The sequence below is a fragment of the Oryzias latipes genome, chromosome 11, assembly GCF_053564925.1.
Source record: "Oryzias latipes strain Hd-rR chromosome 11, Olatipes_Hd-rR_3.1".
In the NCBI taxonomy this organism is placed as follows: Eukaryota; Metazoa; Chordata; class Actinopteri; order Beloniformes; family Adrianichthyidae; genus Oryzias; species Oryzias latipes.
In genome coordinates, this window is record NC_136247.1 from 12094298 (window position 1) to 12109126 (window position 14829).

At 40.8% G+C, this 14829-nt stretch overlaps 1 protein-coding gene across 2 annotated transcripts; it reads right to left on the bottom strand.

Annotated features, from left to right (window-relative positions):
* Positions 1-2881: 2881 nt before the first annotated feature.
* ints8 (integrator complex subunit 8) lies at positions 2882-14599 on the bottom strand. 2 transcript variants are annotated; one of them, XM_020707191.3, is made up of 28 exons: positions 14508-14599; positions 13602-13740; positions 13028-13202; positions 12751-12891; positions 12418-12489; positions 12249-12300; positions 11960-12139; positions 11738-11845; positions 11505-11657; positions 10965-11065; positions 8610-8751; positions 8327-8397; positions 8069-8244; positions 7851-7981; positions 7653-7763; positions 7337-7541; positions 6790-6911; positions 6237-6421; positions 6097-6130; positions 5963-6022; positions 5100-5161; positions 4814-4932; positions 4597-4700; positions 4462-4512; positions 4298-4371; positions 4161-4225; positions 4025-4068; positions 2882-3105 (listed from the first exon to the last, which is right to left on the bottom strand). In XM_020707191.3, exons 1-28 carry the CDS (start codon positions 14529-14531, stop codon positions 2989-2991), a joined length of 3018 nt encoding a protein of 1005 aa, XP_020562850.1. In that variant the 5' UTR covers positions 14532-14599; the 3' UTR covers positions 2882-2988. The 2 variants fall into 2 exon arrangements, with proteins under 2 accessions (XP_020562850.1, XP_004074133.1); XM_004074085.5 differs by having other exon boundaries at positions 14414-14591.
* Between the last annotated feature and the right edge of the window lie 230 nt (positions 14600-14829).

Genomic DNA, 14829 nt, shown 5'->3' on the forward strand with positions numbered 1-14829 from the left:
TCATGGGCGTGCAAGGTGGGAATTGAACCTGCAACCTTATGATCATGGGTCGACCGCCCTACCGCTGCACCACGGCCGCCCAATTTGTAGTATTTCTGTGGGAAATGTGAAGCATCGTCGTCTCTTCCGGCACTTATCATACCTGCTTAGTTTATAGAGATGTATTTTTCTGGCTCCAAATAGTCAGTAGGCATTGAGCTGCAGTCACAGCCACAGCTGGGAGACATTTAGGTGGTTTGAGCTCCTAAATCCAACAATCCAATTCCTCCCAACAAGCAGGGAGGAATTGGGTCCCACTTTTAAAGTCTGGACAGAGCATGTATGAAGCAGAATGAACTCAAAACAGTAATAGACTGTGTCAAAGGATGACAAGCACCTGGGCCTTCCCCTCAAACCAGGGGCCCATTGTTGTGACGTACATCCAACAACATCACCTCATGTTGCAGCATGACAATGCACAGCCCCATGTTGCAAGGATCTGTACACAATTCTTGGAAGCTGAAAACATCCCAGTTCTTGCATGGCCAGCATACTCACCGGACATGTCAACCATTGAGCATGTTTGGGATGCTCTGGATCGGCGTATACGACAGCGTTTTCCAGTTCCTGCCAATATCCAGCAACTTCGCACAGCCATTGAAGAAGAGTGGACCAACATTCCACAGGCCACAATAGACAACCTGAACAACTCTATGCGAAGGAGATGTGTCGCACTTAATGAGGCAAATGGTGGTCACACCAGATACTGACTGTTTGTCTGAGTCCCCTGACCCCCTCAATAAAACAAAACTGAAGATTTCAGAGCGGCCTTTTTTTGTGGCCAGTCTAAGGCACACCTGTGCAATAATCATGCTGTCTAATCAGCATCTTGATATGGCACACCTGTGAGGTGGGATGGATTGTCTTGGCAAAGGAGAAGTGCTCACTTATTCATTATGTGGAGAGAAAGATACAAGACGCGATTACGGAGGTGGAAAAATGGTCTTATGACTGGGGATTCAAATTTTCAGTGACTAAAACAAAATGCATGGTTTTTACTAGAAACGTGGAACTGTTTTGAACTTAAGGTTATATGGAGAAGCAATTGAGCAAGTACATAGTTTTAGGTACCTGGGTGTTATATTGGATACAAAATTGAAATGGAGAGAGAACATTGATAGTATAGTAGGGAGGTGTAAGAAAGTCATAAATATAATGAGATGCTTGAAAGGTACTGGGTGGGGAGCTAGTGCGCAGGCTTTAAAACAAATATATATTACAATGATTAGGTCAGTCACAGATTATGGAATTATTGTTTACCATACAGCGTGCAAAACATTGTTACATAAAATAGAAGTCATCCAAAATCAGGCTTTGAGAATATGCACTGGGGCTATGAGGTCAACTCCTGCTGTGTCATTACAAGTTGAAATGGGGGATCTACCATTGAAACTAAGAATTAAACAGCTGATGCTTAACTATTGGGTGAAAATACAGGGTTGTGTAGGTGTAGAGAACATGGTTAGGAGAGCTATTGATCCTTGTTGGGAAAGTGATAATGGGACAAACGAAAGTGCTGCTTGGAAATTAGCTAGGTTAGCGAGAAAAGCAAATATTCATGGCAAAACCCTAGTTAAGACGTTTTTGTACCCCACCACTCCTTTCTGGGTTTTTCCAACTGCACAAGTGGATTTGTATCTACATGGAACAATGGAGGATAGAAAAGGGAAGGGAAACTGGGATGAGATAACAGCAGACAGATTAGACACAGTCCATGCTTCATTTATACCCATATGTACAGATGGATCTAAAGACCCAAGACAATGAGAACTGGTTTTTCTTTCTGTATCCCTACATTGGACAAATATATGGGAGTTAAGACATCAAAGGATCTTTCAGTCATGTTGGCAATATCATGTAGTTTACACAGAACAGAACAGAATTGGGGATGGTATAATTTGTTCAGATTCATTGTCAGCTTTGATATCTCTGAAGTCATACTATTCTGAGAGCAGATCAGATATATTATATGAAATTTATGAGAGTTTGATCAGGTATGGTATGTGGGTACCAGCACATAGGGGGGCGGAGGGAAATGAAATGGCCGACTTCCTGGCAAAAAGGGCATTGAAACGGGGAATAGAGATAGAAATTCCATTAGGTAGAACAGAATTTAGGGCAATTATTAGGAGGCGTATTATGGAAGAATGGCAGACACAATGGGTAAGGGAGAGGAAAGGTCGACATTTATTTAGTATTCAGGACAAAGTAGGGAGAGGTATGATCGTCAGAGTAAACACCAGAGATCGCTGCATAATATTACGGTTGAGGATGGGACACACTGGTTTAAATAATACATTGCATCTGATAGGGAAACATCCAACTGGTTTGTGTGAGTGTGGGAGAGGGGAAGAGTCAGTGGAGCATGTTCTATGTCAGTGTGAACTGTATAGAGAGGAAAGACGACAACTGGAAAGTAGGGTACGGATGATAGAGGGTGAACAGCTGACTTTAAAGAAGCTTTTGGGAGGGGAGGAGAATTTAAATGGTGCAATTATAGGTTTTTTGAAAAGAACTAGGTTATTGAGGAGAATTTAGGTTTTTTTTTGTTTGTTTGTTTTTCTATTAGTTAAATTTGGTTAGGTAATCCTCACTCTGACCCACACTCCAACACAGTAGGTGGCGGAAATGCACCTTCACGTTAGTGCCTCCCGCCAATAAATTCACAAGAAGAAGAATAAGTGCTCACTATCACAGATTTTGACAGATTTGTGAACAATATTTCAGAGAACTGGTTATTTTGTGTATGTGGAAAATGTTTCACATCTTTAAGTTCATACCATAAAAAATGGGAGCAATAACAAAAGTGTTGCGTTTGAAATAAAACAGGCCTTTTTAACCGTTAGTGTTAACACAAAACATTTATTGATAATACAAACAGCTTTTTTACTTCTAGAAAATAAAGAACATATTCGTCCCTTCCTGCAGTAAAATGGCAGCTCTTCTGCATCAGCAGTAGAGTTTGAGCATTGCCTGCAGGAATCTCTTTTTCCTCTTCTGTGCAGCCAGCTGCAGCACTTCCTCTGGGTTGCTGGTGTTGAGCTCCGTCTGCCCAATCGCTTTGATCTGAGAAGGTGGAAACATCGAGTTTAGAGCGGGGAGGCTGTCTACGATATGAAGATTGTGAGAGCTTGTGTACAGTAACCTTGTCCATCATCTTTTTTAAGCTACAGAGGCAAAATATCAACATATATACACGAGAAACATTCAAAAAGTTGATTTACAGGGTGTCATCATGTGAACTGCGGTTCAAAATTGCAAAAGTCTAAATTGGCCTTTCAGTATTTTACTAGTTTTTGTGAGTTTCTGTCTCTGATCCAAATTTGAAGATGTAAAATTGAGTAACAAGCTTAAAATGTGTTCAGATTTCAGAATTCCCTGATTTACTGTGACATAAACTGACAGAAAGGGAACTTCTTCTTTGCCTTTTAACTGATAATGTTATAAAAAAATGAAGTAAAATATTTCGAAAAATAATCATTTTAGGCATTTGTTATTAACCCTCCAAATGCAAAATAATAAAGAATTGGACTCAAGTATCATTCTGAGGTCAAAGCGAAACTGCCCCAAATGTCATGAATGTGTCACATATGGCTTTAAAAATTCATTAACAGACAAAGAGAAAGAGCACAGAGGAGCTTTAGGATTTCTTCCTCTTAAGTTTACCAGGCATTTATTCTTGCAGTCACAACATTTCAATATCTTTATTTTTCAGCCAATCTGATTTTATTTGCTGTAATGGGCTTCATTACCATCATGGAAATGCAAAAGAAAAAATGTTCTGAACCTCCTATTTTTGACTATATTTAATTTTCTAGAATCTACTCTCAGTTGGGCTCATTTATGTGAGTAACTAGTGTAGAGAAATGTTGTTTTTAATCTTTATGATCCATAATATTAAATGAAATAATAACAGACAAATATAAATATTTAAGTATTTTGATTTGTCATTTCTTGAAACTTTTCTTCTTCTAAACTGACTTACGGCTATTTGTCTCTTCTCCGTTTCGCCCCGTTTGTGGTGAATATCTGAGCACACGGTCAAGAATCACTCCAGATTAAGTCCTTCCAGCAAAAGAGTTAGAATCCAGAGAATAAAATGTGAGATTATGACAGGATACGAGTGAGGTACTCCAGAATTGTCACATCCCAGATGTAGTCGTAGAATGAGTCCATGGCATCGTGGCTGTGCAAATGTAACAAAGCTGAATTAGAGGGTTGGTTCTGGTGGTAACATGTAGTTTCTTCTGGATCTCACCTGTTCTGCTCCTGGAGAGCTTTAAAAGCTGTCATGTAATCAACTTCTCTCAGAAACTGGCACAAAACTGCAACCTGAAGAAAAAAGAACAACAACTCGAGTGACATTGATGTTAGACTCTGGATCTCGGAAGCCTCCACATGTGCAGTTCATTTCAAACTGACCTGTGTGTGGCAGTTCATCATTGAACAGCACTTGATCATCCTCTTCAGAACCTGCAAACAGCAAACATTTTTGACTGAGGCGCTTCGCTTCATTTTCCGTTTGGCCAAAGGGCGAAAGGAACAGGTGGGATTTACCTGGTCTGTGTAGGCATCAGGAGGGACAGGTTTGGTGAAGAAGTCTGAACACACGGCTCCAGCCTGGAGGTAAAAGTTGAGTGCAGCAGAGTACTGACTGGTCACTGCAAAAAAAAAAGAAGTTTGACAACAACTTAAAGCCCCACAAAACGCTGCTACAGAGGGTTGAAAAATAACATTTGTTAAAGCTGTTCTAATAACAAGTTAAGTCATTTACCAAAGTAGATGTCAGCCTGCGTGATGAGCCATGACTGGTTATTGGGATTCAGTATTAAAGCATAGGACACCAGCTCCTTGACGGTTACAGCCACAGCCTCCACATCTACAGCCTGAATGCTGCAAACATGAACATGAACCCAATTCAGTTCACAAACTATAGTAATCTGCTCATTGAGGCAGCTTGAATGGCCACACTAGTGCTGGAGAAGAGTAATGGCGGCATTGATGTCTCTTCTCAAATGGAGGGCGTATTGGTAACATGTAAACTTAAAAAGCTTCCTTACTTAGGCAGAGTGGACGGCCAGATGGAGAGGTGTTCTGCTGTCACTTCATTCACAATGTCATCCTGAGGACATCAGAACATATACTGTCAGGTTTTTTTTTAGCTTAACAAAAACCAAAGAGAAAATACCTGCAATTTACCAGAGTTAATATGAATATGAATTAAATTTGATTTTTAAAAGTGACGAGTCAAATGACTCCATTTCTTTCCAACATAAACATCTGAGCATTTGTGGGGCTAAAATGGTCAGTGGTTGAAAGAGCATCACAGTTTAGGCCCTCACAGTCATAACCTTTGTTGATTTTTGTTTTGATTGAAATAAATCAATTCCAAAAATCCAAGAATCCAAGCTGGATTCAGGATATTTAGCAAAAGACTTTCCGCTTGTTCTTCAAAGCAAAATCCTGCTGAAATATGACTCCACATTGATATAAGGCTTTTGCATCTTTGTTGCCTTTGTTTTTTTTAATGAAATCTGGAATTTAACTTTATTTGCTAAAATACTGAATAATGAATTTGTAATGTTAAATGGTTACCATGGGATCAGTAATGTCTCAGAAAAGATCCTGTGGAAAAAAATCTGTTTGTCTTCCAATAAAATCAATTATATTACAAAATATTATAAATTATATTACAAATAAATTACATTTATTAAAACTGAGGTTAAACCTGTTTAAATGTATCATAAAATATTACTTTTAAAATGATCAATTTTATTATTTAAGGCTAAAATCTACCTATTTGGTGCTTTTGTCTTCTAACCCAACCCATCATATTATTTTCTTTTATTTGAATTTTTTGGCATCTTTTTTAAACTTTTCGCCACTCTTTTTTTCTTGATTCAATGAAAAAAAAAAAACATACCCGCACTATACTGTGGAGTCTGACAAAAAGGGAGATGAGTGTCGTCAGCACCAGTGGCTCCTGGGAAAACAAAAAGATAGTTTGTCACATCAGCAGAATCAGAACTTTCCTCACTGACAGTGGTGGTTACTTACTCGAAGCTTCTTGATAAATGTGATGAATTTGCTCCTAAATAGATCAGAACATGAAACGACAGGTAATGCTTGGTTTAGCAGACAACCTCACGGCAAAACCTGTGAACTTCCCAGGTGTTGGGACACCTTCAGGGACACACCTGTGCATGATGCCCAGAGAGGACTCCCTCTGCTTGATGAGGCCCACTCTGCCGTCGCTGTTCCTCTTGTGCTGAACGGAGACACTGCAGATCTGAACCACCACATCCCACAGCTCCTTGGCTGTACGCCGGCTCTCTTTGGGACCTGGAAGCTCCTTACACGTGGACGCCAGGAGCTGGCCAACCTGTGAGCGGAGGACAGGACAAAGGTACTAACAGGCCAGAGCTCTAGTTTACACCTGCAGAAATGTGAAGCGGAGTGAGTACTAAGTTAGGTTGTAGTGAATAAAAACAAACTTCTCTTATTGACAGCTAAAAGCAATTTTTAAATAGCATCCAGTATTAACAACATTTATTGCTTTCAAAACAAGACCCAGCATTAGATTTCATTTCTTATTTGTTTAGTTTGTTGCTAAGAACTAAGACCGATAAAACGAATAGTTTCTTAATTTTTTAAGCTTTCAATATAACAGGGACAATATAACAGTCCAACAGGGAAAGAAGTGATGCATTCACCACTGATGCAATTAGTGATGAAAGACAGAAAGATTACCTTTATATAGGGGTTGTTCATGACCAAAGATGGAGGAACCTGGAGCGTCAGGTAGTCGGTCTCCCTCCAGTTGAGCATGAAAGCCACACACTCCTCCCCCACCACCTGACGCAGGGGCAGATCTGCAAAAAACATAAACCACGGTTGGTCTTAAGTTAGATGGCAACTCCACATAAGCTTTATTAAAGTATTTAAGATGAGAGGTGAACATATTCTGTGCTCCAAACTGAATATTAAGCCTTCATCCATGATGCAGGCTAAATTATCAATGATGTGATAAATCCAAAAGAAGGTCCTCAACATGTTTGATTTCTTATTCCAACCATAAGGATTCAGATCTTTAGGATTTAAAATGCAAAACAAAACCTCATTAACTGGTTTTGTGTCCGGACTATGTGTCCGACCACTGAACTCACTCAAATCAACAGCCATCAACCAAAAGAGTCAATATTTTGCACAGATTTCTTACAATGGGACTTCAGAGCTAGCCATCTAATATGACGCATAAATTGAATCGTATTTACAGAATTTAATGCCAACAGCATACCATGAATCCTCATCTCCAGGTATCCTCGGACCCTGCTGACCAGGTCAGGGGGAGGGCGATCCTTGCTGCCCTCAGCAGCCAAACTCTCGTGAGCTCGGACTTCCAGCAGCAGGATCTCGTTGAGCATCACCTGCCTGAGCTTTGGAGAAAACTCTGTGACGAGCTCCAGGCAGGCAGAGAACAGCTGCCGGGCGTGGACAAAGTCCTGGGATGATAAAAACAAATAACCCAGTGATTCACAGCAATTTTCTTGAGAAAAGATTCTCACTTTGTATGTTTCTGTATTCCTGATACATTTTCTGAACCATCGACAAACCTTAATTGAACTACAGTGGAGACCTTTAGCCATGAGGATGTACACCAGGTCTCTGGTCAGGTTGTCCTTAATGCCAAGAATCACACTAATGTAGTCTGGAGGAACCTCCCACTGCACACAAAAGCACCAGACAGAGTGAGTAACTGAATGTCTTGTATTGCCGTGTGAGAAGAAGACGAGATGACAGCGCAATTGAACCTTGCTATTGACTCTCCAGAAGGGTCTTTCGGCCATGCCGTGGAGTTCAATGAGGATCTGCCTGATCCTGCGAGGATCCAGTGAAAGGATCAGTTGCTGCTCCAGCTGGCCGATGTTGACACTGGCTGAAGCTTTAAGGGGTGGAATCCAATAATTCTGTTACTCAGAACAAAACCTTTTGTGTGTGGGTTTTTTTCTTAAAACATTAAGCTCTATACCTGGAATGTCATAAAACGAAGGCAAGGGTTTGGCACTGAGGCTGATGGTGGCTGACCTCTTCCTCATCCGCTCCACCAGGACCTTCCTCTCCTCCTCCTTCAGCAGGTCCAGGAACAGCTGATGAGAGGACACCACAAACACCAGAGACAGGTCCTCAAGGCCTTCACACAAAGTCCTGCAGCACAGAACAGACAAGCACAACATGTTAACCCCAAGGGGGAGACGTGTTAGACTTCAGCAAGCCTGGTGTTACTGACTTCAGGAAGCCAGCCATGTTTCTTCTGGACATCTCTGACAGACAGTCTCTTTTCAGAGAGCGAGTGCACACCTGCAAGACAAAAGCAATTAGAATTAAAAAAACAAAAGCCGGGCCTCTTTGACCTGCAGGCCATGCTCTAAATCTCTGCAAAACTGCTTGAACTAAAGTCAAATCTGAATGTAGTGCAGGTTTTAAACACCTGAATCTTTTTCTATGGCACCTTTTAATCTGTAGTCCTTATTGAATGAAAAAAAAAACAATAAAGATTTGAGCTTCAATACCTCCAAAATGAAATCCAACATTTTTCTACTGGGTTTGAGGAGAAGCTGCTGGAAGCGCACACTGAGGACTTCTCCTTCCAGGGCGTCTCGGACGGCATTGCAGATGCAAAGCTTGTGACAGAACTCCCCCAGGCCAGACTCTCTGCACATAAACATTAGAAAGGTGAAGCTTTTGACAGCCTGTAAAATGTGAAAATACTCACAGTGGATCAAAGCAGATTGAAGTATTTGAGGATGTAGTTATGCCGATATACAAATAAATATACCAGGGGTGTCAAACTCATTTCCACCGAGGGCCACATCAGTATAGCAGCTGTCCTCAAAGGGCCGGATATAACTTATACATGTAACTAAATGTAATGAAACACACATGTAACTACTCCTTAATGTTAAACAACTAATTTATTTATTTATTATAACTTTTGAAAGTGACAATTACAGTTGCATAGAAAACATATGTTTGCTTGTTACTCTATCATAAATCCTTTTAAATTTGATTCTGTCAGGTTAGGTTATATGGACAGTGTTTAAGTCCTAATGCAGGGGTCGGGAACCTTTTTGGCCAAGAGAGCCATAAAAACGCCACATATTTTTAATTGTAATTTTGAAAGAGCCATACAATAACGTGGTGTCTCTTTCCCACACTGAGGCACGGAGACTTAACCTCTTTTAAGGTTCTTTATTCTGGTTACTGCAGACCGCAACAAACGCCGTAAAATTAATTCAGCAACTCCTGAATCTCTCCCGCTGACACGAGAGCGCTTCTCCCAACTTTACATTCCCTCACTGCCGCGTCAGCCCTCCCATTTCCCTTATTCGGCCCATAGCTGAACCCCATTGGTCCAAACTACGTAACAACAGGCTGAGCGACAGAACTGAGAGCCAATCAGATCTCTGCTTGATGCGTTTAATGAACTCCAGAACTTATAACGCGCCCCAACAGCCACCCAGTCCAACTCAGACCGCCACAATATGTTTAAAACCAAATATTCAAGTGAATGTGTGCATTTGATGTAATTTCAACATTTTTAAAGTACAATAAGTCTGTGGATTCTTTTTAATAACATTGTTATGCTGTTGCTAATAAATGATGAGTATTTCTCGTGGTGGTTTTGCTGATGGTCTAGTCTGGTTGATACGTGGTGAGTTTCTGCTTCATGCAGGCGTTGAGACTTTAAACGTGATCGTAGGTCTGAATGTTCTGTAGATGTGAGACAGACTGATCACATGCAGACATGGAGCAAAACACACACTCACACGCTGCAGTGTGTGACGGGCAGCGGGTTTTACGTTTTTACAATCCCTGCGCGATTCACCTGCTGCCGGTCCCCGCAACCCCCCACCCCCACCCTCTGCTTTCTTCCTCACACATCCCGTCCCCGCATCTGCGCGCTCTTTCTCAGAGACGGGAGCGCGCAGTTTTAGGCACGGCAATTCACAGGTTTCCAGCTGGTACAAACTCTGAGAAAAATTAGATAATAGTAAACTGAAATGCGGTGCAGATTTTTCTCCTCAAGCACCGATACTACTGCGCGCCTCTGGCATCGCATCGCGCACGAGAAAGAGTGGTCTAATGAAAAAAAAAAAGTATAATAATTAAAGATTTGTCTGCGAGCCACATGTGACCATCAAAAGAGCCATATATGGCTCGCGAGCCATAGGTTCCCGACCCCTGTCCTAATGTATAATTGCCCAATCTGATATTTCAAGGCAGATTCCCCCTATATATATATAAATACACACCAATTTTTATTTTTTATTTTAAGAAATCAAAAACTTTTATGCTCTCGGGGGCCAAATAAAATGACATGGAGGGCCACATTTGGCCCCCGGGCCTTGAGTTTGACATATGTGAAATATACTGTAACCTATAAGCCAAAAGAAAATACTCTGAAAACTATAATTAGCGAAGTCTTCTGGAAGAACTAAACCACAGCTGGCCAAAACCCTGGTCCTCAAGAACCATAACCCTCTGCCTGTTAAGAAAATATATTTTCCCTTTTTTAATATTTTCTATTTATTTGTTCAAAGTCTTTGAATTTGTTTAATGTGGTTGTATTTAGTCTTTTAGTTCATAGAATTGTTAAGACACTATATTCTTTGTTTTTGTTGAAACGCGCATGCACAGACATTTGGCTGCACTCACTCAAAGCAGCTTCAAAACAATCCCAGCTCTGACCTCACCTCCCTGGAAACCGAAGGCAGCAGACAGAGAGGCTGAACTCTTGTATGTGTGAGTGTGTCCAAAACGGATATAACTGATGGTGATTTTTAAATGCACCTTCAGTTCGTTCAGAGTGAAGATGCTTGAGGACCAGGGTTGGCCGACCCTGGAAACTTCGGTTGTGTTCTCACCCTTGCTGGACTTTGTACATAAACTCTCTGAGAACCGAGCGTCTGAAGTGGTTTGGCAGACTGTGGGATGTGTTGTCTTTGATGAAGGCTTCAATGACAGCCTACAAAATAAAATAAAAAATAAAAGGTTGAAACCTGGTAGATTAAAGGCATGCATTAAAAAAAAAACAATTTGTCAGATTTTCATGGAACTCTGTTGACTCAATCACAGGTGTGATGTATGCTACAAGCCAACATTTTTAACTTTTTGCAACAGTACAGATTTTTAGCATATTTGTCAAATCTGATGCATGTCATAAATTCATGTTTTTGATTTCAAACTAGGAAATTCCATATTTCTGTTCCAGTGATTATTATAAGCCCCTCCATAATTTTATTTGAAGTTAATCAGCTAACTGTAAAAACGTTACCCATTTTTGAAGCTGAAGTGCAGATAAAAACAACAACAAAAAATTATTTAGATACTTTGAACTAAATGAGCGAAAACTGACTAGACGTGCCCAGTTGGGAATGACGGGGAACTGCATCGTCTTCTCTGACCTGATGGTTGTGCGCTCGGATCAGACTGTTAATTTGATCGTAGGGCGTTGTGTGGGGATCAGACGGGTCGCAGTCTCCAGTCAAAGCTCTACAAGCATTCCAGTAACCTGCCAGGCGCTTCTCATCCAGGTGGACATGGACAGTCACACTTAACTGGAAAACATTAAAAAAAATGATGGCTGGAGGCACACAAGCGGCCAAGTAAAAAAGGCTGAATGGGGCTATGCTTATACCTTCTTTAAAATCTCCTTTGTTTGTCTGAAATGCTCACGAGCTTTCTCATAGGCTGACTGGTCTGTGCACCCTTGATGGAAGAAAATACCTCCTAAATCATAATGGACCTGAGGCAAAAAGAAAAGATGATGGGGAAAAACATGCCACAAAACAGAATGAAACGCTGTTAAGGACAGTCTAAGATCCTGAAAATCACGGAAGACATTTGCTTGCCCCTTTACCTGGCAGTGCAGCTCATCTGCGCTGATACAAAGCCCTGCAGTGGAGGACTCGGTTTCTCCGTTAGCAGCAGCGTCTGCAGCCAGCAGCTCCAGAGTCCTCAGCGTGTGAACATAAAAGTCTCTTTTGAGACGCAGCGCCCCTTCCAGAACGCTGATGGAGTCAGCTGCCTGCTCCTTGAGCTGAAAGTAAAACATCAGATTCATCACAATCATCCATTATGAAACCTATATAAGACAATTAATAGGCATTTCAATGGGAGTACAAGTTGTAGTATACGTGCCCACCTACCACAGTAAGGATGTTATCAGTCATTTCTTTCTCCTGCTGAACGATGCTTAACCTGGATCAGAGCAAAAGAGCACAAGAATTTACCTTGTGGTCATAGGATTCAAGTAAACCTGCAGGATTGTTTGTCATCCAAACAATTTGACTTAAGTGAAAAAAAACTGAGGATTACATGTTCATCTGGTGAGGTCCTGGTTTTGTCAGCTTCTCTGGAAAGCTGCTCAGCACAATAGTTCTGACGGCCCTGTAATGAACACAGGAAAAAGGTTTTGTTACAATTTGTTTAACAAGGCATGACTGCTGATTTGATATTTAAATATCTTTTGTTGCCTTTCAATGGTCAGCTTCTATGTAAAATGTTTGAAGATTATATCTTATCCTGTTCATTTGTATTCGGAGCTTATCATAGAATTGTATAGTCTTTTGCAACCCCTCTGCACATTTTAGGCCTTGTGAGTTCATCCCTGCTGATGTTATCAATTCTAAGTAGTTTGCTTGCTCTTACCAGCGGTTGTAGATGATAACAGCCATGGCAGTGGTGGGGGGCAGGGTGGAGAGGTCCAGGTCCACATGTTTCACCCCTGGCGGCACTTTGCTCACACACAGCAGCTCGTTCAGCAACATGTTCAACACCGGAATGGTCAACCTGATGGGAAGCAGGTATTGCAAAAACGCGTATCAATGAGTACAAACAGAAAATAAAGCTCCTTTGTCTCATGCAGTTCTTCTAAATTAATATGTAAGATAATTTTGTCCCTGAAAGAGTGATGTAAACAACTCACCCTTTCTCAAGGACATCCAGATCCCATTTCATGTGTGCAGCTACTTTGAGTGCCAGCAGCTTTAGGGTGCGGTTCCTGCGGTTGTCTGCTGGAGCCTGCACCAAATTCTGCTCATTTACCGACTGCTTGGATGCCTGCTCCAAGAATTGAACGATGAGCTGCATTGGCGCTGGGTCTGTTGACGAGGAAACGCAACATCTCAAGAACCAACATCCAAACAGCCATTTGAATTTAGCTGCAAACTTTATTAACAGAATAGTAAATGAAAACGAAAAATTACAAAAAATAATTTCGTTGATCTAACTGTATATCCTTTATCATCCTTTAAATTGGTGTGGGGGAACACTGAGTCTCAAGGTCTGGTGCATCTGCATGCCCTGCTTATGATTGGGTCAGATGTTCAGTCAATTAGAACATGCTAAAGCAGTGAATTTCGGAAAACAAGCAAGACTTGTTTCCTTTCATTAATACTTCTCTAGGGCTTTTTGTTTGTTTGTTTGTTTAGGAAAAGTTAGAAAATTACAAGTGCAGGATTCAAAAGTAATCTTAGAACACATCACTGCAGGATGCTGACCAGCATTGGGTTTCTGTAGATGTTTTTCCAGCAAGCTGTTGTCCAGGAGGAACTCAAACCAGGAGATCTGAAGAGGCGTGCTGGGCCGGCCGATGATCACAGCAGCCACCCGGTCTGCTGCTTCTGCACTCATCCTTCCCTAAAGTAGAAAAAAAGATAGAGGGAAAACCATTCCAGGTATACAAATCCCCATGCATTAACCACAGACCTCCCATGTCTCAACTATAACAAGGGCACTTGCTTTAGTTTTAGTCCTCCCTATAAAACTATAAAACAGAAATTCATGTAAGACCCCTCTTGGGGTTAAATTACACAATTTTATTTCAAATTATATGTGTGCATGTATTATAATCACATGTATAACATATTCGTTTAGGTCTAGTACAAAAAGTGAATATGGATTATTATACACACACAAATGAATGACTAATTTAACCAATTTACATTTTTACGGCGCCACACCCAAGAAAAACGCTGATTGAATTTTAAGTGCAATCGTCTAAAAACATCAAGATATTGAATGATGAATCAACGTTAGTGCTTTTAAGCCAATGAATTGAATTTATTGTTGCAGTGGTCAAAAACCATTTGACTTTTCGGTTGTGGCATTTCAAGCGGGTGGCGACTTCCACGATGTCGCAAACATGCTGCAAAATAGCGAACCCTCAGAGATTTAGTTTGTCTTCGTGAATAATCAAATCACAAATGCATCCTCCTTAGTTTCTCTCTTGACTTGTCTTAATTCTGCCCAGTCTTGTTACATTTTTGCAAAAAATCAAACGGGTGCAAGGCGCATAGGCAGACCATCTTACCTTAAAAGGAAAAACTTAAAAAGCCGATTTAAAAAAATATACCCGAATTCCCTTTAAAATCTTAAATAAAGCAGTAACACTCTTAAATTCTCACATAATTCACTAGGCGCTTCGCCATCGCTCCTGTCTAGTTCCGGTTCCGGTCCGTCGCCTAGGAGACACGTACTGCGTAGCATTTGCGCATACTGTCCTGGCTTTTAACGTTCCGTGTCTCTTCAAAAAGAATTTTTAAAAACAATGTGATAAATTAATGCGTGTTTTTTTCTCATTTATTGTATTCGGGCATTTGCAATATTTTTAATCATATTTTAAATGAATCCGATTTTGATGGTTTTAGTGTAAACGGGCACATGCAGACTATAAGAAGTGTTTACCCATCATTTCAAAGTCATTTTAAATCCAATTTTAATCATGGC

What these genes read in the sequence shown, in the direction of transcription:
- ints8 (XM_020707191.3), bottom strand. Translation starts at nt 14,531, where the DNA reads ATGGCGAAGCGCCTAGTGAATTAT. An exon ending in TCTGGAGAGTCAATAGCAAG is followed by an intron (nt 7,764 to 7,850) that starts GTTCAATTGCGC and finishes TTTTGTGTGCAG; the next exon opens with TGGGAGGTTCCTCCAGACTA. An exon ending in CTGATGCCTACACAGACCAG is followed by an intron (nt 4,513 to 4,596) that starts GTAAATCCCACC and finishes TGCTGTTTGCAG; the next exon opens with GTTCTGAAGAGGATGATCAA.